At 38.1% G+C, this 25,343-nt stretch overlaps 1 protein-coding gene across 1 annotated transcript in view; it reads left to right on the top strand.

Annotated features, from left to right (window-relative positions):
- The first annotated feature begins 2,594 nt into the window (after window positions 1-2,594).
- Window positions 2,595-25,343, top strand: part of LOC139949848 (uncharacterized) — a 68,426-nt gene continuing 45,677 nt past the window's right edge. The window contains exon 1 of the mRNA XM_071948400.1: window positions 2,595-3,032. Coding sequence (XP_071804501.1) covers window positions 2,986-3,032 — 47 coding nt within the window. The 5' untranslated portion in view covers window positions 2,595-2,985. The remainder of the gene's footprint in view (window positions 3,033-25,343) is intronic.

Below are 25,343 nucleotides of genomic sequence, written 5' to 3'. Positions count from 1 at the left end.
TCTTTTATGGTAAACCCTTCTTGCTTTCTTCCTTCTAACATCATTTAACCAAAATGAGCTACCTTTTTTTTATCTGTTCAACTTTGTGCCTGCATTTGTTTGAGTTTTAAACCTAACACGCCCAGCTTTTTGAGGTTTTTCAAAATTTTGCATCAATTTTTTTCCAAGTCTTTTTCATCAAACAAAATGTATCTTGCTGATTTGTGTTTCCTGGTTGCATCCCAAAGTCAATAGTATTTCTTGAGTTTAAGAATGCCCTCTTGTGATAGGGCGTACATGTATGATTTATGACACTTTTTGAGTACACAAAAAAAGATTGTAAATGTACGATAATGGTGCTTTCGGAATACATAAAGTAGATCCTAAATTTACGACCTTGGTTCAACTGCAAGAGTTCAGAACTAATTCCTAGGAGATTTGTATTTTCTTTTTTTTTCATTTGCAATTGAGTGTTTCGGTAGAAAAGTGTGATGCTTAGGAATTGATTTCTTTTATGGTGAACCCTTCTTTCTTTTTTTTCAAATAATATTTCAACCTGAAACTATGAGTTTCATTTGTTTTCTTTTTTCCCCTTACAATTCCTTGTACAAGATTTTTATTTAGCAGGTTTCATTTCATTCAAGTTTGAAACAATCAGGAATTACTAGCATCATGGAGCAATAGCCCTTAAACAATTGTGAAAGAAAAAAATGTGAAAGTTTGCTCACTTATTTCTTTCCCGGCCTTTCACATCTTTTAACCTTGGTCCAAATCCAACTTCAGACTGGACCCTTGCTTGTGGATTGGGTTTTCAGTGTCTACCTGACTGCATGGTTTTCCCTCATTTTGGCGTTTCTTCAATATCTAAAACTGAACATTTCTTCTCATTTCTTACTTGTCTTGTTTTTGGCAATTTGTTTTGTGGATGTATAATCAATAAATAAGTTGCATGTTAGATGTTAAATTTGCATCGGGGATGGCTTAGCCTTATCAATTCGCCCTGGTGCAACATTACACCATTGCACTGACTCCAGAATTCCCACCAATCAGAAGGCTACATATTTTTTGCATTATAGATTCTTGAAAAGTTTGTTACAAAACCTTGAACTTTTCCGGGAACTACAGGTACTGCAGCTCCATTGTTTTTGCAGAAGTTAACATGTGTGCGACGATTAGTTGGTGATTGATGACTGACATTTTATTGTGTAACCCCTTTTGCTTGAAGGAACTCTAACAAGCTCAAACATCTAGCCAACCCAAACCCCCTCTTCTCTTAACCCAAATCCCCTCTTCTCTTAACCCAAATACTTCTACCTAGGCCTGTGCACATGGTGTGATGACAATAACTGAAGTGTCCTGCTGACCAGTCATGGCTGTAGTGCCTGCCACTAAAGCAAACAATGCCTGCCACCAAAGCCTGACTGCCAACCTAATACACTTGTCCTACCACACAAGCTATCAATGCATGCCACCCAAATCAACAATTGCTGTCACCCAAGTCAGCAACTTGACTGCCAGGCATACCAAATGTCTAGCCGCGCCTACCACCCAAGCTAGCAATACTTCGTGTAAACAAGGCTGTCACATGAAAAAAAACCTAAGCAACCAAACAGTGCCCACAAACAGAAACTAGTACTTGAGCAAAAATTAACAGGACACCAGTCACAAACAGTATATTGGCTGGTAACCTGTTTCTGATAAGCAAGATTTTTCTTAGCGGTGTACAATTTTCTGCTAAACAGCCTTTAACGCAACTGGGCCCAACATGCACGACTCCAAAAACCGTAGCTAACATTTACCTATGATCTTCAGCATGCTCGCTGTCAAGAGCAATGCCGGCATTCTATTGGGAGCAATTTCTGCCAACCTCAACCTTAAATGCCAAGTTCCAAATTCTTTTACAAAATGTCATCATAATTATGAACACATGTTTACCACTTTATTTTGTTTCTTTTGTGACAGCATACATAAACTGTGATAATCAGGAAAAATGTCCTGTTTCCTTTTTTTGTCCTTCGTGGTGTGAAATCCAAGGCTCAGGGCTGAGGACTTACTGCAATATTTCATGGACGTCATCAAACAAAACGAAAACAAACCAGTTTCCCTTGACCCATTTACAAATGTAAAAAGTTCCTGGTTTCAATTTAGTATCGGCAAACTGCCCATGTTTTTGTGGCTTCTCCCTTTGTGTCGCTTTGGGGACCGGGAAAAACTGCTCACTGAATGTTTGGCACAATAAAAGAAAAAAAGTTGTTTTTAAGAATCACTAAACACACGGATAACTCCATAACAACCCAGCTCTTTTGAACTCTAAATGTCTTCATTTTTATCCTTGAAGTAAATTAGATTTAACAGTTATGGGCATTGACCTTGCCTCTCTAACTATAGATTGGCTCAACCCTCCCAAGCTGTCTAATTTTGGCACCTGACTGTGGAGTGGGTGTAACATCCATATTATTACCCGGCAGCTCTGCTTCTAAACTGTCATTCACAAAAATAAGTTGGAAGTGTCCCACGAGGCGTAACAGTATCCGTGGTTATACCACTCACAGCCCCTGGGCAACCCCTGTGGCATGTACACCTACGAGTGAGGTACACACCACCACCACTGACCCAGCAAACCACCAGCTCCTATAAAAAGTGCCGTTGTGGAAGAGAGATCTCCAGAAACTATCCCCAAGACTGTTGATTCAGCGTGTCTGGTTTTAAATCCCTCAAACCTGTTGCAAGCAGCTGTCCCTGTAGTGACACAGTCAGAAGCGGTGATCACTACCCAATGGTGCGTACCCCATCAAAAGCCAGAACCCATTAGTACTACAGATCTGATTGTGTGATCATCATCTGTGGACACAGGGCTGCTGATCAACAGACACACCGCTCTCTTGTGTTGTGAACTCTGTTACAAGCTTCAGTTTCTTAAGCTTGGCACAGTACCAAGGTACTTTTTATTCATTCATCTGGAGAAATCTGATTAACATTTTGAAGTCAACTTTTTGCTGATTACTGATGCTACAAATCAAGATGAACGTGATTGTAAAGTGCCTGGCAATAATGTGAGTACAAACTTTTCTCCTCAGATCTTTCAATAACCTAAACAAAAAATAATTTATGATTACTTGAGTTGAAACAAAATTGCTTAAAATTCCAAGGGAAGATTGCTTAAAATTCCAAGGGAAGATGACCCTTTCTGCTCAAATTGGGCTTTGATTGAATTTTGCAAGATTGCATGAAGTGCAACAGACATATTTGTGTAAAAAGTTAAAGAAGTGTCTGTTGTCTATAGCAAGATTTGCAATAGCAAAATGTAATAAACTCTACTGTCAATTGTGAAATTATCAATTTAAGATGCAAACAATTTATTTGCTTGATTAAAATTAATTTTACTTCAAATCTATGGTAAATGAAAGTGTTTGGTATTCTGAAGAGGAAAGAATGCAGTTGTATAGACAATTTTAATTGAATAGCTGAGTTGTCTTTTCCTTTTTTAGTGTAAAAAGTGGGTGTCATATATCTTTTTATTTTTTTAACTTGATGAAACAAAATCTTGCTTGTGTCGGCCAACATGCTTTAAAGTCATTATGTCCAGAAATAGTCGGTGCGTGTGCAGGGCAACCCACTCCTTATGGGAATTACGTCTTTTGAAAGTCACTTCTATTTGTAAAGGATCAATTTCAACGCAGATTGAAATGATCAGTTCTAAAAAAGTTGATTCCTGTTTTGTACCTTTTTCATTCTCACAAAGTCATTCCCTCACCACGTTTACCGAATTGTATAAAGGGTTCGAGTACAACACAAAATACAAATGTCCACAGATTTACAATAAACTTACTCGACTTAAAGATAATTGTAGTTGAAAGCCTTCCTTAAAATATTACTTGCTGACTTGCTGTAGTATTTGTGAAGTTAGTAAATTATTTAAAAACAAACTATTTCAGCATTAACAACTGAGTTTGTGGACTCTCCTGATAAAACATTGCTTGGTGGTTTTCACTTTTTGTCCCCCTCTTAAAGGCAGTGGACACTATTGGTAATTACTCAAAGTGACGTAGTTTTTGTAGAAGGAAGTTATTTTTCACGAATTGATTTCGAGACCTCAGATTTAGAATTTGAGGTCTCGAAATCAACCATCTAAACGCACACAATCTCGCAACCTCAACGACTGATTGAGCTCAAATTTTCACAGGTTTGTTATTTTATGCATTATGTTGAAATACACCAAGTGGGAAGACTAGTCTTTGACAATTACCAATAGTGTCCGGTGTCTTTAAATTCTTGATGGCTAATGAAGCTGAAACTTCTACAGGTAAATTATATGTACATCTTCATGCACAGTGAGTAGCGATTCATGTCACGGCCAAAAACTTGATCTAAAACAAAGGTATCAAACCCTTTAAAGGAGTTCTGTTGGCTTGAGACAAAATTCATTTGTCCCTTTTTTCTGACTAGGGACTTTCACTTTAACAGGGCATGGGTTCAGTGACCTTTATGGAACGAGGGGAGCATTGTAAACAAGGGAGGAGTGCACGTTGGGAAGGGGAAATCTCTAGTGTCTGGGCGTCTGAGTAACATGCACCGTTGGTGGAGTATTGTTAATAGACATGCTTCCCGGTGAAGCATGCTGGCACGGTGTGAGCCAGGATTCAGAAATAGTGAGGGGGGGGGCAGAGGGAGAGATCTGCTGTTATTGAAATTATTGCTCAGCCATGTTTGTGGACAGTAGAGTGTCTGATAAGAAGTTTCGTAAGACACCAAGATATTGTTTGCTGATAGCTTTCGGCTTATTAGTGTTCTCAGGGTGAGCCAGGATTTTGAAAATTGTGAGGGGAGATCTGCTGTAAAGTTCAAAATAGGGTGTTGAAATTAGTGCTCAGCCATAATACTCCATTCAATGTAACACAAACCACAGAGCAAGGCTTGCACTATGCACAAACCATGCTGACTTGGTTGTGCCCCCAATTCCTAAAATTGTTGTATCACACATATATCACTGTTTACGATTTATTGATATTAATTGAGGAATTTGGAAATAAATATTGTTGAATTGAAATTGAATGTAAAGTGAAATGTAAAAGTCTGATAAGGAGTTAAAAAGACACTAAATATATTGCTTGCTGAAAGCTTTAGCTTACCGGTAGTATGCTAAATATCAGACTGAGTGGTTGTTTTAATGGGTTACTGCCTCCTTTGCCCCTTATGCTCCTTGAATTGGTCCAATAGAAATTGACAACTTCCTCAAAGAAAGTTTCCAACTACTGCATCTCTCTGGAACTTCTTGCCTGCTGTTCATGTTTCCCTCAATCCGGTACACTTTAGACTTATTTAAGAAAACATCAATTCTTCTTTCATCTCCCTAAGTTATTTTCATCTGAATGTTTGTATCCCCTTTCTAAGAGTAACTTTTAGCCTTGTCAAACTTGATATAACAAAATTGTTTCAATGTTGAACCCTCATTTATAGCCAATGACTGCTTAATGAGTTCTATAAAGTTTTTGCAAGGTTTTTCAATGACTCACCAGACCTGGGCACTTCCTACCTTGAACAATGTTTGGTTAGCAACGTTGATATCATACAGTTTCATCTGGCAGGTATCACTAACAGCAATCCCACTGGCGACAGGCCACATACTGTTAAGTGGTAGAGATTCTATCTGGCCGGTGACATTTTTGTTGTCTGTTGGATAATTGTGGGGAACACATTAGGGTTATGCTTCGTTCATGGGTCACTTCTCTGTACAAGTTCTTTTGACTCACACAGCTGTAAATCAAGTACAACTCAGTCAGGAAAAGAGGGAGGTAAACTTTTGTCAATTAGATCAACAACAATATGATGTACAACTTTGGAGGCCTGGAACATTTTAAAAGGGCAAGGTTACTTTTGAAAAGTAAGTAAAGGGCATATCCGTTAGAGATTTAGATTGTGTCTGAGAGCAGTTTAAGGGAGCGAAGGCAATGGAGGCAATGGTCTCTGATTATTTCTAGATTTAACTCTCAGTGAAAATACTTAGTTGTGTAAGATTTACGGGAGCACCATTTGAATGTGATTGTTTATGGACTCTGAGATAAGCTGGAGGAATTTGTTGTGACGTTTGATATACTCTGCCCACCTTCTTGACCAAGTGACTGTACCTGATATTTCAAAAAAATTGTTGGGAAATATGTTCAAGTGTTGAGTCTGATAAATATATTATAATTCTGTTGTACTAAAGTAATACACCCATAACACAATGAGATTAATCTTCCCTCAAAAAAGCAACAATTTTCTCTCAATTTTGATTCTGGTCTTGTAAAATAAAATTCTGGTCCAAATAAAAAGCTGGGGTGGATTTCACAAAGAGTTAAGACCTGTCTTATCTTAAGTTATGACGAATTACTTGTCCTAACTTAGGACCAGCCTTAAGTTTTTAAATATCTCAGTCCTACGTTTTTGTAACTCTTTGTGAAATTTTTGAAATCGACCCCAGCCGTCGATTTCACAAAACTCTTCCTAACTTGAGACTAATCTCAGGACTTAGGACGAGTCCCAACCCTACACTGTAGCATGCAGACCTTAAGATTAATCCTAAGTTAGGACGAGTTACTCGTCCTAACTCGAGATAAGACGAGTCGTAACTCTTTGTGAAATCGAGGGCTGAGCTCTTAGTGGTATTGTGGCTTTCCTCAATAAATGGAGCCCTGGATGACAGTGTTACCAAACATATCCTTTGAAATACCTGAAACCTTATCCTTGTGCAATTTTGACCAATATTTTCCCTGTTGTATCTCTGAAATTTTAAGTTGACTTTTTAACCTTTGGCGTTCTCTCTCTAGCCTTTGATAAATACCATTTTGGTCACATAGCTCACCTTTGCTTCTGTCAATTTAAAAGCCATCTGTTCAGATTGCATTTTGCTACCTCCGGTGATCTGATCAATATTTTCCTCAAGTTGTTCTCACAGAGGATTGTTGTTTCAGGCTTGATCTTAAGGTTCTGCTAGAACATGACCAGGGGCCCAGTTTCATAAAGCCTGTAGGCACGAAAATTTGCTTAGCATGAAATTTCTTCCTTGATAAAAACAGGCTTAAGAAGGATTTGAAACTTTGCATGGTGGAAATACGATATAGAAAGGTTTGCGGTAACACCATGTAATGACTATCTCTAATGAGTTAGGGTGTTTCTGAAAAGAACCGTTGGTTTCAAATCGACGTTTCGATCAGTATGCTCTGATGGTCTTCTGGAGAAAGCTGGACTCTGATGCTGCATGCTGCTTAAAAACAGGCTTACCAACTAAATTTCTATTTGTAGCATATTGCTTGTTACTGGTATTCAGCTGTTGTTTGCTTATCCTTAAATTGATAAGGAAATTTGGTTGGCAATCCTGTTTTTATCAAGGAAGAAATTTCATGCTAAGCAAATGTTCGTGCTTACAGGCTTTATGAAATTGGGCCCAGGTGCTTGGAGGCAATTGGGGCAATTGCTTCCATTGCCTCAGTGAGGTGTCAGTTTTACTTCATTTTTTTATACCAAAAACTTGTATTATTGTTATTGGAGGAAAACCAAATTATAAGATAATACTCAAAAACACGGTTAGTGTGGTCAAACAAACAAATATTCCCAAACTTGACCAACATTCCTTTTTTTGTTGTTGTAGTTTTATTTATTTATTTGTTTATTTATTTATTTATTTATTAAAAATATAACTTACAACTAGTTGTTATATAACCCATTTGACAATAACATATCAATGAGCTGAACATTGTGCCCAAGACATTGTGCCAATAATATTCCTGTATTTTTTACATTTTTTTCTCAGCAATTGTAGCTCATGCTCTATGGTCTAAACAGATAAAAACGTTTCAGGTGCCCATGAGATATTCTTTACTTACAAGTTTGAGGGTTAATGAATTCAAGGGTATACCTTCCGGTTTAATAAGGATATCCTCATGGAAACAAATCAATCCAAAGTACACACTATTTGTCCAAAAACAAACTTCCACTTTGCTGCGTGGCACGCACATCACTTCAATACCTCTAAGGGGGGGGGGTCTGTTGTAAAAAAGCTTTTGTTAGTGTTAGGGCAACATTAGTCGTAAATGTTACAACAACAGGATGAAACCATTTGTTTCAAGCAAATATAGATTACCTAGGGAAACTTAGAAGGGCTGGCGTGTGATTTTCTCACCCGATCAGCTGATTTCCTTTTTCTTTTTTACGTCCATAGAAAAGTGAAAAACACCATACAAAGTTGATGCTTGCAAGTTGCAACACATTTGTCCTTATTAAAAAACAAAAACAAACATTTGTGGACCAGGGAGATGAAATCACTTTGTGGAAGTTTAAAATAACAACAACATTTTGTCTTGGTCACGAGATGCAATTTTATGCAATATCCAGAAAGAAGTGATAAGTATACCCAGAACCCAGGGTTGCTGACTGGTGTTCTTTTTGTTTCTCTTTCAAGAATGCTCAAGTTCACTTAAAGACAACGGCCGGACACCTTTGGTAATTGTCAAAGACCACTCTTCCCACTTGGTGTATCTCAACATATGCACAAAATAACAAACCTGTGAAAATTTGAACTCAATTGGTCATCGAAGTTGCGAGATAATAATGGAAGAAAAAAACACCCTTGTCACAAGAAGATGTGTGCTTTCAGATGCATGATTTCGAGACCTCAAATTCTAAACTTGAGGTCTCGAAATCAAATTCATGGAAAATTACTTCTTTCTCGAACACTACGTCACTACAAAGAGAGCCGTTTCTCACAATGTTTTATATTATCAACCTCTCCCTATTACTCGTTACAAAGGAGGGGTTTTATGCTAATAATTATTTTGAGTAATTACAAATAGTGTCCACTGCCTTTAGGGAAAAAAACATAACTGCAGACTTAAATACCACAGCAATTTCAAGAGGAAACAAATACCAGTATTTTTTATAGACTGCTTTTCATAAAACAACATGAAGGAAACAGCGAACAGCATTATTTAGCAGTTGATCATTTGTGTACCTTTTTACTTGGACACTTTTGAGGCCTGTGACAGTGTCAACAGTCTCCCAGCAGAAAGTTTTGGCAAAGCTGTCATTTTCCTGTAAAAAGAAACTATTAATAGTTCCCACTTGACAGAAACCTGAGTACGTGTTTCTGGTTAACCACAAATATGATTGGCATCTGAAACTGCATGTTAGACTGGTTAAAAACAAGGAAGGGGCTCACCATAATGCCAGTCTACACTCTATCATAAAACACACTTTGATTTGATTTGATTTGTGTAGATAAAACACAGTAACAACAGAAAGGATAACAGTGGAAATATATAAATGAAAGTACACAAAAACAAGAGAGAAAACTGCACCATATTTTCCAAGGGTAGCCCAAAGAAAAATTGTACAATGTAAAAAAAGATCAAATTACGATTGGTAAAAGCACAAGATTTACATAAAAAATCGATATGCTATCAACAAATTAATGAATACTGAATGGCGCTGTAGAGCTCTAAAGGGAGGTGCTCATTTGATGGCAGCCTCAATCAGTGGTGTCCACCATCTCTCAAAAAGGCTAATTGCAAAATCGTATAGTCTATGAGAAACTTTTGATTGGATGGGCAGAAAGGCAAAACCAGAAAGGCTAGAGTATGGTTGATCTAAAGAAAAACTTAGCAGTACCTTGAAGATTACTGTGCAAGTGTGTGATTCCTCACTCTACCAATTGAGACAGAGTAGAGACCCCAAGTCAAGGCTATGGGGTCCCTGAGAGTACTCTTGATAATTTATCTCCACACACTCTATTTCATGTGCATGCTCAGAACAACCTCATGGAATGTGAACAAGCTGCATTCCTTCAGTTAACATTCATGACATCAGGGTTGAATTATATGTCAGGATGAATTACATACAAGTGATCAAACTTCAATGCTACTATGTCACGCTGATACTTTGGGGGAGGTGGGAACAGTTATGTGTGTTTTCATAGTGTTAACAGTTATGTGTTCAAGCTGTAATATTGGAGGCCTGGATTTTTCCATAGATCCTGCTTTTTCCTTTAAACTTTCTTGAAAGACATGAGATGAACCTAAAGGAAATCGCTTTATCACCTTTCGTTTAGCCTTTTAACTTCCATAGAATCTGTCGTTAAACTGTCTTGACAGATGTGAACTGACCCTTAAGGAAATGCATTTCTATATCACCATTCGTTTAGCCTGCGAGAGAAAGACTCGTTAGGGTCAAAACATCAGTCCATCAACTATTTTTTTCATATTATCACAGAATCTGTCGTTAAACTTTCTGGACAGCCATGAACTGACCTTTAAGTAATGTATTTCCTTATAGGCCTGCACCTTTCGTTTAGCCTTTGGGTTGAAACGTCAGGTAGTTAACTTACACATCATTCTTTTGCGGCATCCCAGTCTTTTGTGGCATCCCAATTTAGTTTCCACAGAACCTGTTGTTAAACTGTCTTGACAGGTATGAACTGACCCTTATTAAGGATTTTTTTTATATACACCTACATTAGTCTTCAAATTGCTAGGGTCAAAACGTCGGGCCATTTAAGATTTTTTGGCAACCTTCCGTGGTAGGAACACCCAGAAATACTGTCAAAACTAAATAATGCTGTCAACAATTTAAAAGCATGTAGAGTTATTTTTAACATGGCTCAAGTACCTACTTGAAGTAGTTAACTACTTCTAGTAGTTTGACATAAAATGATCTCAGAGTTCTCAAAATAAGTACTGTTTTTTGCAGTTATTGGTCCTAGTATGTCTTCACGGTATGTCCTGTGTTAACTTGTTTCAGCGATAAAACATTGTAAGATTACCATCAATTGTGTTCAATGCCAGGATGTGACAGCTTGCTGACACATGGCCAAATGTTACCATGTAACCATGGTAACAAAAGTTCCTCCCTTAACATAAGCGTAAACAAAACATGGATTTTTGACCTGATTGTGTTTTTGTAAGACTCTGAAACCGCCGTATCCATGAAAGTCTTGTTTTGTTTAGGAAACCAAGGAGAGATTCTAGGTCAAAAAAAAAGGATGAGGGTTTACAACTTGCAGTTCCTGTTGGTGTTGCATCATTACACATCATTGAGCATGAGCTACGCGAGTGATTTTATAATATTATGAGTTAAAACTTGGGGACACACAGTCACAGTAGCTGTTTTCAAAGCTAACAAACCTTGCTGAATGTAACAATAGAGAAAGATGTAACCTATTGTTTTGATCTACTTCAGCAGCTATTTTCATAAAGCCTGATTCTGCCTATTCCACGATCCATTAGGCTCCGCCCACGGAACACGTGTGAGCAAGAACACATGAGCCTCTCCAATGCCATTCTGCACAACTCTGCCGTGCACGCCAAGCATACGCGCACGCATGTCGGACTTTGTAGTGTCAGACTTTTGGTTGTGCTATGGGTTGTGATTGGTCAATACGCAATGTGGGGCGGCGCTTAAAGTCACCTGGATATGGTATTTTGTCAAAATAAAGCTTTTGCCACTAAAATATGTGTTTAGATGAGTGGAATATGAATAAACAATTAAGTAAGGTTTAAAAACAATAGTTTCCATGTTATTTACAAATTTGAAAATAAGCTCGACCCGAGAGGGCACTGTTCGTGACGTCAATCGAGGCTCGTTGAATCGCATCATGCAGTGCCAACACAAGATAGTGATGCTTGGCACAAGCTACAAACATGCCCTCAAAGTTGAAACAATGCCTGATTTTTTTCACGTTAGGCAAATGCTCCTATAGGTTCGTAACGTCTTTCAGGTACCTTCTTCGACTTAAAAAATTGTTGGAATGGCGTCATGATGTAGAAAAAACATTTCTCTTCATGTCAAAATGTGTAGTGTATTCCGGATTCTCGAAGCACGACGACTCCAAGTGTTTGCTGCACAGCGCTGGAAAAGACGTCAGACCATCTGACCCCATCTTTAGTTGTTTTGCTGCATCCAGCATCAATACACCTTGTCGACATTGCCAGAAAAATGTACAAACTCACGACTAGGACTTGAATGTACTTGCACGTACGTGTGTTCGGTGTTCGATCGAAGCAAAGTCTGCCTCAATTGACATCACAAAAGGGGTAGGCGGAGTCACCCCCACACAACTTTTTTTTTTTTTTTTAACATTTAAATCGTTAAAAACAATTGCTTAAAAAAATTTTTTATTGTTCAGAAACATATACTTTAATGTTTGAAGAAAACAAAATTATGTTTCCAGGTGACTTTAATGGATCGGTCTATTCTGCACTTGGGATCATCCTTGGTCAAACCATGGTCAAACTAACCCCCTCAATGGTCAGCAGAGTTTTGTGTACATGTTATGTCACTTCCTCAGATTATGGAAGCTTTTGCCAATCCCTGTCATGATACGCATCCCCAACCCTCTGGTGTCACAGGGCCTCTTACATCCTTCTCTATCTCCCTTCCTCTACCCCCATACACCCTCCAACCTCTCACCACCCTCTCTCTACCCTCTCACCACCTGCACTAGCTCTATCACAGCCCTATCTTCACCACACTGTCCCCCCACCAGCCCCTCTGAGCCCGGGCCTCTTACATCCCTCTCAAGCTCCCTTACTGGACCCCCTGGACCCCCTGGACCCCCCTACACCCCATACTACACCCCTCAACCTCTCCAGACCTTATCACTATACCTCTCAGCACCTGCGCTCTATCTCAGCACTATCTTCACCACCCTGTCCCCCACCCTGCCCTCACCAATCCCTCCTGGGCCCAGGTCTCTTACATCCTCCTCATGCTCTCTTCCTCTATACCCTACACCCACAAACCTCTCTATACCCTCTCACCACCTGTGCTCTATATCACAGTCCCATCTTCACCACCTTGTGTCCCCCCCCCCCACCCCCCCCCCCCCCCCCCGCCCCTACACCAATTCCTCTGGGCCCAGGCCTCGTACATCCTCCTCAAACTCCCTTCCTCTATACCATACACTCCACTACCCTCTCTCGCCCTCTCACCATGCACCCTTTCACCACCTGCGCTCTATCAAAGCCCTATCTTCAAATCATCGTATTATCACTTCCTAAATGTATACTTGGGTGACCTCCAAGTGCCCCCAACAGATAAACAATTTCCTGCCTCACTATTAACAATCGCTCCAGGGACGTCTATAATCAATCACTTCAGCAGGTACTAAATATGAAACGATTGTATGATTATTAACCAGAGAGAGAACATTTTGGTTGCCCCCCACCCACCCTCCCTCAACAAGAATACTAGCAGTTTGAAAAGACTGTAAACAAAGGTCTCAACATAGAGAAAGTATGGTCTCATAGCTCAGTTATTTTTAAACCAACTGAAAAATGCATAATGGGGACATTTGGGTTTTTGTAAAATTGTAATTTTATTCTTGTTGTCTATTGTTTCTATGCCTTTCTTGTTGTATTGTATGGTCTCCTTTACACAGGGAAGACAAATTTCATTTGTTTTATCATGACAATAAATATTTTTAATCTTTGATCTTAATCTTGGTCTAAAAGTGCTTCAAATATGTCATTGTAGGGCAAAACTTGATCATACCAAGACTGTACCTGACCAGGCATCAATGAGAATGACTCGGCAGTCAAGAATGTACAAACCTTGCTTAGTTTGTTTAGGCCTACTTCTTGATAGTCTAGACTTACTTCACAAATAGAAGCATCATTCATCAAAGGTAACAATATGACTACAACAAAGTCATATCAAGTTTTACTACCAAGGAGAAATTGATGTCCAGGTCTTGAAAGCTGACATGAACTCCTTCATGCTTTGGTAGTTCTATCAATGCCACGTTTAAATACCAATGGTATGATGTAAAGGTTGTTGTGGTCGAGCAGTCTACTGCGTCAGACTCAAACTTTGGTGGCTGAGTCATCGAAGTGTGGGTTTGATTCCCAGTTATAAAACTTGTGTCCTTGAGCGAGGCACTAAACCATAATTGCTTCCCTTAAACCAGGTCTATAAATGACAACGTGAGAGGGCTGAGACAGTATTGTGTTAGATTACTCTTCAGCCCCAAAACGAGCTTGGGCTGCATGCTCTTTTGTGAGTTGAGAAAGTCCGAGAAAATTGCACTGCGGTATGTGTGCTAAACCATCTTTCTTAACCATTGATAATTATTATCTTCTCCATGTGTTTTGAATGAGACTCTCAGCAAGATGCAAGTCTTCATCCTTGAGAAGTTTGTAAATGGGTTGCGCTTGATGGAAAACAGAAGTTTAATTTGTGATCAGTACTGAGGCTGGGTTAGGAAGTAGGATAGAGTTTAAGAGGTCAACAATCAAGGGATTTGCATTTACTATTGAGCTTTGTTAGACTTAGTTATGACCCTGCAGTTGTCCATGCACCAGGGCTCGAATTTTGGGATAAAATCTACAAGATTTAACAAGTTAAACAAGTCACAAGTTTAACTTGACCAAAGGTTCATTCATGGGATTTTTCACACTGTGCCCCTTTTTGAATCCAAGTCTTTGGCTTTGGATTCGGCTTCATGCTCGCTCTCTCATCTGAGGCCTCGAACACATTCGCAAAGCACGCACAATACTGTCAAAACAACCGCAAGGCCAACATAGCCTGAGCCAAATCTGGAGCCGTGGTTTCAAAAAGGGCCATAGTTTAACGTTGAAAACAATAATATAAACAAAGAAAAAAACAAATAAATACATATAAACAAGTAATAAAATAAAATACAATGAATAAATCAGTTACTAAGCAAAATATACTTTCTGCTTGCATGATTTTTACTTTCATTATTTCATTATTTATTTGCACAAAAACACAGGTTTTATAATAACCCATCCTTTTAAAGTCCAATAAAAGTTAAAATAATACTTATTATTTGACACAGTGTTTATCAGACTGGTAAGCCAACTTATTGCAGCAGCATTTTCCTTTTTGTGGTTTCTGACTTGGATCCCATTGTGTGGTAGAAAACTGGGCTTGTGCCAAACCACGCTAGGCCCCAGTTAAATGTTATGGATCCTTTGATAAATTACACATTGTGTTGTGAATTTGTCAGAGATAAATTATTGTGGGCTTAACAACAAGGGTGAGACCCCATGTCCTAAAATAAATCATGGGATTGTTTGGCAAAAAAAGGAAGTTGACATGGAATGCACAGGAATTTCAAACGAGACCCTTTGCCAAGATGATATGCAACTTACGTAAAAACAAGGAAGTGATGCCAATTTTCTTTAAAGGACAATGCTTAAGTAGAGTTAACTTTGTCAGTGTACACATAATTTATTAATTATAATATCGTATTGGAAATTACACAGGTGAGTTATGGAAAATTTCTGTTCGTGTTATGCTACCCCTCAATCCAACTATGACATCTTTTTCTAAAATCAAAGGATATTTATCCCCCAAATTTATAGCTTTCATTGAGAAAGTAGCATTCTGTTCTACATCTTTGTACCTTTGTTTGGGTTAAGTTGAAAAACTGTTAAGTGTCAATTTGTCAGCTAACAATCAACTGATCTGATTCTTTAAAAATAAATGTCTGATCACAGTATTGAACGACAATAATGAAGTCAAGGAGATGTCCTTGAAGTTTTTGCAGTTTTTAAAAATGTCCATCTAAATTCAATATTATTCACAGTTGGTGAAAGCACAACATTTTTCCCTTAACTGGTGACTTTGTCTAGTGTTTGTGTTCAAAGCATTGAAGGAGTCAAAGGCCTACCCTTTTAGATTACCATGATCGAGCAACTTTCCCAACTTTTCGACTGTCTGTACTTTTCAAAGCCGCAAAAAGTCCTTGGAATCTTTTTGAGTTTTGCCAAGAAAATGTTGTGAGAGCCAATGGAAGTATTCAATAAAAGGGATAGAGATCTCTACAAACTCCTCAAAGGTCCTAGGTGTGATGAGGGTGTATGACACCTTTGATAAATTAACAACAAGACCATGCATGGAGATAAGCTTTATTTTCTACCTCCATGGTCTAAGTTACCGTTTCGTCTTCAAACATAACACATGCATATTTTGTTTTTTTGGATGAGTTATGAAACTCACGATGCAGTTTGCAGTATTGCAATGTGTGTGTATATATACTCTGCGGTGTAGATTTGTTCTTGAGAGCTTGTCTCGCTGTTTATTCTGCTGCTGGCAGAGTACATTTGGAAACTCGGGAGACTACTGAGCTCTGAATGGAACCGTCCTGCTCATTCAGTGCTGCCTTGGGACAAGGTCTCAAGAACAATGAACCCAGCAAAGTATAAAAATACACATGATGGTCTTACCACACACTGAAAACATTTAAAGCCTCAAAACCTATATAGATTTCTTTTTGATCTTTTAGTGTTCAAATATACTTACTACACAACCAACCAGTAACAATTTCACCACGTTCGGTTGTATGTTGTTCAGGAAACACCAAAGAATGATCGATGCTTGTTTGGGATTTCCTGAACACCCATGCATTTGTATGCTTTTCCCATTTAGCTAATTGAAGTAAATATTTGGTGTTTGATATATGACCAGGGGCCAGTTTCACAAAGAATAACTTAGGATAGTCCTAGGAGATATTAAGGCTTCTCCTAAGTTAGGACGAGTAATTTTTCCTAACTCAAGATCCACCTAAGGCTTCCTATTATGTCTTCCTTTTGGTACTGTGGTACTAGAAGCTGCTATTGCTTTTGGAATAACACATTGGTTGCCTTGGGATTTCACTTGTACATCGGTTGCCATGGGATAATACAACGTTTGCTACAGGTATAAGTATAGTATCTTGTTTGCTGCGTGTTCATGCCACCTTCTAGTAAAAATGAGACATATCTTGTCGTGCACTCTAAACCAATAAAAAGGTAGAATCTTTGTAAGGGAGGTTGTAAAAGTACAAGAAGTCATAGTGACACTGTTATGGCAACAATTGATTGAATCGCACATTGTAGTATTTATGCAGTTCTAAGTAATTTCTGGGTAATTTATTCCAGTGCCAAGTTTGTCAAAAGACATTGCGTGGTTATTGCTTTTGTCTTGTTTTATTGGTTTGTACTGTCATGTAGGTATACAACCCTCAAGTGCAAGCTTTGAACGCATTGCTCAGAAATTTACTTTTACTTGAAAGCTTCCAAAACATGTGACCTCATGGGAAATTATTTTCCCCCCTTGTGTCACTCAAATTGTAATTTCTTGGCGCCAGCTACTGCTGTCAAATGCTTGTTCTTATATCCCTGTACATGTAATTTGTTATCCAGGGTATAGAAATGGAAATAACATAAAAACAAAGGAAAAGTTTGTTAACTTGTGTTCCATGACCACCGCCCTGTGCTGTTTTCTGCTGTGTCATAAAGCTGATGTAATTTCTCACTGATACATGTGGCTGACCTAGGAATATGAGATGATATGGGACAGCTAGTTCACTTGATCCTCAAATGCTACCAGTTTATATTTCTAGGTGGAGGGAAGCAATTATGTTTAAATATGCAATTGTTTTTTACATGCCTCAATTGAAGGACTTCCTGTGGTCAGTGTCTCGATTCCATATTCAAGACCAGGGCCCAATGATCACAAATCTACTTAAGCAGAAAATGTTGCTTAACAATTTGCTGCTAAGCAGGTACCTGTCACAAATTGTATTTATGACATGGTAGCTTCACTGGTAAACTTATTTTTGTAAGCATTGTTTTGTTAAGCTTAGCAACTTTTTGTGGTAAAGCAGCTCTATATAAAACTGAACCCTGGCAATTTGGACCCTGCTGGATTCAAACCCATATTCTCAATAATCCGCTGTCTTGAAAAGCTCAAACAACAAAGATTGAAGCTCCCAAACTGATATTATGATTATCGTGTCACTATCGGTCAAAATATCAGTTTGGGAGCTCGTAACATTCTGACAGCAATTGGCAGTTCATTTAAACCCAACTTGGATTTGAACTAGTCTTCAAAAATTATGATCTGAAATAATCCTGGCCAGTAGGCGAACCCACTTTACCAGGGCCACCTCAGCACAACACTGAATTGCCTGACTCTCGAATGTCAGAAATAGGTCGTTCTCCTGTAAAAAAATATTTACATCAAGATTGTCTTGTGGTCTGCATCAGACAATGCCTTTCAATGAGGAAGTATCTTTATTAGGTGACCTTATACCATTGTGTGATAATAAGCAGGTAGTGGCACCCCATTAAATTTGCAGACTTTTTGCTTTTGATCAGGTGGATTCGGGCCACTGGGATGTTATTATAACCTTGCCAAACTTCATTGATTTATTGGTGTTGGAGCTCTTTCCCTTTTAATGGCATATCATTTGTGGCATTTTGTTGACACTGATACAGGAAAATTGCAAGTGGTTTTGCCCCCCCCCCCTTTCTTGTTTAACTTCTCAAAGAATTAATAGTCACTCCTGTCCTCTATTCTGAAAGCCCTACCCTTTTGTATACCCCTCCCTAGTTGTTTTTCCTAATGTGAACAAACACTGACACTTGCCAGACATATTTAGATTGTTATTACAATTTGAATTGTGCCTCTCTCACTTTTCATCCAAGATTTATCCATGATACAATCTTTGACCTGGAGAGACTTTTTCCCCTGTGATGGCCCTTCCCCACACCTTATAAAAACACCTCCCAAACTTAACATTGCTTCTGAGCTTCCCTTCGGACTTTAAAGGGATAGATCGGGAAGCCCCTTGCCTTTTGAGAAACTACCACATAAAATCAAGAATGTTCCCCCTTTCATCATATCATAAGTTGATAAACAAATTGTACACATGCAATTACCATACAAATGTAAGATTGTTATGCTTTCCCTCTATTGGGCTGTGTAGCATACGGGCCTGCGTATGAAGTGACAGGTTACATGAACTAACCACTCATTCACCAGTTACACCAACAGAGATGACCTCAGGAAAGACATCAGCAAAAATCAAAGCTTGATCAGTTAAATATCATTTTCATCCGTGACTGTTAAGCATCATAACACCCCATAGCTGGAGGGCATCCTGGAGATAAATGTTGTGTCCATGTGAATACCTGTCGACATGGAAATGAAGTCACATTAAATTTGTGACCTAAATAGATCATGTTCATACTGAGGATGACGTAGATTGCTAAATGTTGTGCATGCAAACTAGGTTATGATTTCCTTGCCAATACTCGTAATGGTTTTACCAGCTATTGAGGGGTTGTTGTGAAGGTCATGTTTATGTCAACAACCTTTTGACTATCTATTGCAGAGCTCTGTGACTTTCTAGTCAAATAAATTTTTGATTGATGATCTTACATTTTTATTTCTGTTAACCCTAGGAAATTAGTTAATTAACATAAAAGTGTTTTTTAAAAGGGTATATTAAAGAATTGGTTTGAAGAGCTGCTGTGGTCAATAAATGTCTCTAAGTTGAAATTAAATTGAATAAAAGATTTGCTCTACCTTTTTAGGAGGGTCAGATATAGTATCTTGGCAATTGCCCGGTTTCCTCATTTTCAATTTATTTGGCTAGTGTCCAGTTATCATTCATCAAAATGATTAGTACAAGATCGAACAACTTCTCGGAATTCAGAGTATTGTTGTTAAAGACATTATACACTTTCAATACAGAAAAAAAAAAGTTCACAAATTTACAAACAGTTTACAGGGTTTACAGAGGTAATGGTGAAAGAATAATCTTGAAATATTGTTCCATGAAATGCTTTACTTTTTGAGAAAACAGTAAAACAATATCAATTCTCGATAGCGAGAATTACGGATTTATTATAAACACATGTCATGACACGGCGAAATGCGCGAAAACAGGAGTGGGTTTTCCCATTATTTTCTCCCGACTCTGATGACCGATTGAGCCTAAATTTTCACAGGTTTGTTATTTTATATGTCTTTGTGATACACGAAGTGTGGGACTTGGACAATGCTGTTTACCGAAAGTGTATAATGGCTTTAAGTAATGTTGAGCATTTGTGATTTATTATTGTAATGTGTGTTTTGGATGAAAATGAAAGTTATTTGTCCCTGTGCTGGTACCAAACAGGTTCATCAATCACATTTATTTTGTTTACTTAATGTCTTTCTTGGCAAATATTCAAGACTTTATTATCGTGTTGTTTAACTTTTCAGTACGAATGTAGATCTTTGTGTTGCTGCTGTCACCTTTGTCTGTTTCCTGGTATGCAATAACAGTAATGACTGCGTATTTTCAAAAACAAATGTGACCCTGACTATTTTGCTTTTGCAGCCATAAGCCATGATCTAATTAACGGCTGTGGCTGTGGCTCTTGTGAAAATGCATTGCAGCATAGGATGCTTGTAGCAACATCCTTAGGAACAGTCATAGCTGCATGTGCAAATGTATGCCTGGGCACATGTATAGAGCTGCTTATATTAAGCTGAAAATATTGCCTGAAGATTTCCTTCCAAGCACAAATTAACAGGATACCAGTCACAAATGCAGGCTTGCATGGTAATACACTAGGCCATGGAGGTTGCTCCTGGTCTTGGTGCCCCTCCAAATGTTTCCCATGTTTCCTAAGATTTCTCTGAAAGATGATATTCCAGGCTTGTAAAAGTGGCTGTTAACCTTAATCAATTGCGTGCATAGTTTTGTTGTGCTCAGCTAATCTTTGTACTTGAGCAGCTCTATGACATTTGGCACTGACCTTACATTGATTTCAATTGCAGAATAATTAAAAAAGACAGCTGCACCTTGACAGGAAAAGAGTTTCAAAATATTTACCTGAAATCTCAGAGAGAAAGTAGAGTGAACCCTTTGAAGGTTTTGCCAAAGGGTAACACACCCTCTGATAATTAGACATAAGAAAACCAAAATTGATCTTGTGTTGACATCTTAAATAATTAAGGATTGTTAATCACTTATTTCATTCTAAATTAAAAGTTAAATAGCAATTAGCAGTGGGTGTTGTTTCTGGGATTTGTCAAGAAAAGTGTTTTTATGTTGCCAAGGCTTTCAGTTGTCTGCAATGGACATCGGGAAGCATTCACCTTCATTAACAGTTTACAGATTTCAAAGCAAGACTACTATATGAGTAGACTAACCGTGTTTGTATCAAATCAAAACTGCTATCGTTGATAAAAATCACCAATAATCTGATTTAGTTTTAACAAAACAATATTTTGAAAGTGCGATCTCCCTTTCAACGGACCTACTGTGTGTAGTTATATCTCGGTTTACATTGCCAGTTCTGATGCTTCTGAAAGGGCAAGGGCACCTAATCATTTACTACTTGGGCATAGCCTTGCTCTATGGTATAGGGCACCTCTGAGGAAATGGTAAATTTCCATTGAAAGCAGTACCTTATCGTGGTCGAGTCAGCTATACTAGACATTATTAGTATGCCCTTGAGTCGAAGATTAACCAACCAGGAAACGATAATTACTGATGTTATCGTGAAAATGGCTAAAGGAATGTCCTCTTTCCAGTTGTTGTGATTTACTGAAAAACGATAACTAATAGTTATGACAACACTTCATGCACGCCACATAAACAAGTATGGGGGACTGATTGGGTTACCTTGAGATTGTCAATAACAGGGGGTTTGATTAGCAATAAGCGCCGCCCAGTTTTAATACGATGCGGAAATGAGGGGCACTTATGTCTGAATCTTATTGCAAAGCAAGGTGATGATGCAACGGGGCAGATGCTCGTCATGGAGGGTTTTAAAAAATTGGTAACCAGGGTAAGGATCCAGGGACGTAAAATGGAGAATATTTATCTTTCCTCTTCGCAGATTTTATTGACCTTATGCATGTAATTAACCCCTTACACACTTATTTGTTTTTTAATTTCAACTTTGGTTCAACTGAACAGCTAGGGTGTATTTTAGTTGATGATTTTCCAGTTATCTGTGACAGCCATGCACTTTTAGTTGCCCAATTTTATAAAGTTAGCAGAAGATACTGCTCACAGCAAATTTCTTTGCTAAGCAAAGAATTAGCAGGGCACCAGTCACAGCACCATACACCTGGTGGAATTTCCGAAGAAAAAAATCATTTAAAAAAATACTAATTTGACGGATGAAGCCCATGCCAGAACATAAGCCTAATAAATGGTTTTAAGCAATAGACATAGACCAAAATCGTGTGTTGATAAGGAACCGTATCAACATAATTAGCAAAATAAGCTGGGGGACCATTACCCATTGAGTTGTGCATTCATTCTGATCTTAATCTGCAAGGTTGTGGGCCAAGCTTTGCAAAAACAGGCTACCAGCTAAAATTCTTTAAAAATATATATTGTTTGTGACTTTGGAAATCTGTTTCTTGTATGTAAATAAAAAATACAAGCAGTTTTCAGTTTTGATAGAAGTTGTTCCCATTGTCACTTTTTACTAAAAATACTGAATGGATGGATTTAACTGATCCAAGTTTAACCCAGGGCATTCCATTTTCTCCTATACCTTACTCCATAATGACTACTCTGGGAATTTAAGATTAAATGACAATGGAACTTTCTCACTTCAAAGTAGAAAAAAAAATTATTCCAGATGTTGACCCACTTTCATTGCCACCAAGCACTTTCCCAGGTAGTAAACCTTGGACGCATTGTCCCTCCAACCAACAACAGTGTTTACATCACATGCCTTCAATTATGTCATAGCTCACTTTGTCATTCGTCACCCCAAGATGCATGGAGTTTAGCACTCACAAAAAAGTTACAATACCTTTCAAAATTGTGCACAGAAAAGTGAAGAGCGTTGTTCACCTTTTAGAGGTATGAGACTAATTACTTCACCAGAAAGGGATGGTAGGATGAGCCAAGTATGCGTGGAAAGTTTGGAAAAGGCTCAACTTATTAGCCTACCTTTTTCAAAGAAAAACTTTACTTTTCAAGGAGGAGTTTTTGCCTTGATAAACGGTGAAGGTCATGGGCAAATATTTACCGCAAAGTTTATTTTGATCATCTTTGGTTTGTGGTTTTTCTGTAGTAAGTGTTTCTTCCTGTTTGGTTGGGCTTCTTGAAATCTGATGTCTTATTGGATCTACTGAAGAAGCATGCAATAGAAGCATGGCTCTTGCGTATCAAAACTTTTGACCAATCAGGGTGAGGATATACAGGCTCTTATGTCAGTGAATAGTGAGCACAGACTGTTGAGTGCTGAAGGGCAAGATGATCTCAGGCTGAAATGTCAATTGTTCACTGGACGTCATTTCAGCGAGCAACTCTTTTGATGCAACAATAGATGGGCCCAATTTCATAAAGATGTGAGTGAAGCAGAAAATACTGCTTGACAAGTTCTTTGCTTAGCAAAAATTGAGTGGGACACCAGACACGACAATGTAAACTTAATGTATTTTTAGCTGGTAACCCATTTCTGTTAAGCATATTTTTCTGTGCTTAGCAAGTTTTTGTACTACGGGCTTTATGAAACTGGGCCCATGCATGCAGACAGACCATTGCTATCATTGATATGACAAATCATTTGCTTGCTGAAATGGCACCCATATTCATATTTCACATTCAAACAATAGATACATCTCCAGGTACCCATCTTGCACCTTCAGGCACTCTTTTTGCTATGCCAAGTTCCAGTGATCAATTAAATAAACATGTAGGGAACACCCTTTTGCCCGAGGAAGCATACTGCATCAACATGTATCTCTGCCAGAACTTGCCAATTACTCAAAACTCAAATTTACCAAGCCCAAATTTCTCCAGCACTCTTTGTTTAAGTTAAGTTGTTTTTACCAAAGTCTCAATGTACAGGTTACTGTGCCAAAAGTGTCCGAGTCTGATAACTTCAATTTTGAGGATAAATAAACCAAAATATGCAAACTCATCTGATGTATACTGCTGCATAGTGAATAGCACTAAATAACCTATACTTTTTCTAAAATAACCCAGATGTCAGACAAACTTTCCACCTAATTTCCCCAAAACTGTATCGGTATTTAACATCTCTTGAATCGGTATTATTTGGAGCAAAATGATTTCAAGTGGAATTTTCTATCTTTTTATACCATGTTGGTTGTGTTCAAATTTGTGGCATTCATATTGCTCTTTACCAATGTTGAGCACAACCTTTGAAAACAGTTATGGTAGATGAATCCACATACAAATTAGAGACCCAATTTGATGCAATTAAGTGTAATATGCCACCAGTAGATGCAGCACCAAACGCATTAAGTTACTACGCAGTGCCCAGCTTGATCTCTCACCAATACCAGTAAAATCATTTTAGAAGGACGAGACGTTGGATTTGTACGCATGAATAAAAGCCAGGGTGCCAATGTTTTCAGCAGAAGGTAATTTACACCATTGGGGGTGTCTTTGTGTACTTGCTAGAATACATTGAAGTCAAATTTTCAGGTCAAGATAGGTTCTTGAACTATGTATAGTTAAATGCATACAGTATCTAAATTGAAAATTGCAATTGAAAATTGTATAAAAAATAAAAGATTCCTGTGTTTACTTTGTTTTCGTGTAAACATTATGCATCCCAAGTTCACATACCACAGTCTCAAATCATAAAGAAAAAAGCCTTGACATTGTTTCTCATGGATTTTTTTCAGAGATAGAAGCAAAAAAATCATTTGTGGAATGTGAATGTCACAATGAAACAGGCAAGAAAATAATAATCTTGCTGAGTGATGTCACCTTTAGGCCACATAAAAAAAAATTGTTGATCGTCCTTTTTTTGTGGATGGGGGAGGGAGGGAGTTTTTTAAATTATAGTTTTGTTGACATGCCAAATATGAAATCAAGAATAAAGAAATCATCACAATCACTATAAAACAGAGGGTTTGTGTGTTTTGGATGTTTTCAAAATATAGTTTTGTCAAACAAAATTTAACTCCTAGATGACATTTTCTGTAAACTTTTTCAAACAACTAAGCACAGTGTTGCCCAAGTAACTATTTGAAGAATTGTTCTTGCTTTGCCATCATGAATAAAAACCTTCTTCAAACATCTTTTCAAATCTGTGCATTTTGAAAAAAATATCATTGAAAAGGTTGTTTTTTATGATTAAAAAAGAAAAACATCAAAATGGGGCCGGGGTTTTTTGAACGGTCGGGCAGGGACAATCAACAATTTTTTTTTTTATATGGCCTTACATTGGGTCAGGACTTGAGCTATTGAGGATAGTTTAGGACTACCTGTTGTTCGTTTTAGACTGCAAGATCCAAGATCCGCCTTTATCCCAAGCGTGCGTATGGTTATTGTATGGTTAACTGGATTCTTGAGAGGAGGGGAGGGGGTGTTGTGGAGGGGTTGGGTATAGATGGAGGAGATTAGGGTGTATATGGAGTGTGGGTGTGATGAGGCACTATGTTTCAGACTTATAGTAGAAATTGAGAATGGTTTTATGTCATAAGATTTAATGTACAAACTTTAATGGTTTGGCTGTGTTCATTGGAATGTGAACAACATGTAGAAACAGGCAACAGTGATGTTGCTGAGTGATGTTGCCTTTGACTTTTTGGCTTGGGGTGTGGAG

Source organism: Asterias amurensis, chromosome 2 (assembly GCF_032118995.1).
Source record: "Asterias amurensis chromosome 2, ASM3211899v1".
In the NCBI taxonomy this organism is placed as follows: Eukaryota; Metazoa; Echinodermata; class Asteroidea; order Forcipulatida; family Asteriidae; genus Asterias; species Asterias amurensis.
The sequence above is the reverse complement of the archived record's forward strand: the minus strand, read 5'-3'. Positions and strand labels throughout refer to the sequence as shown.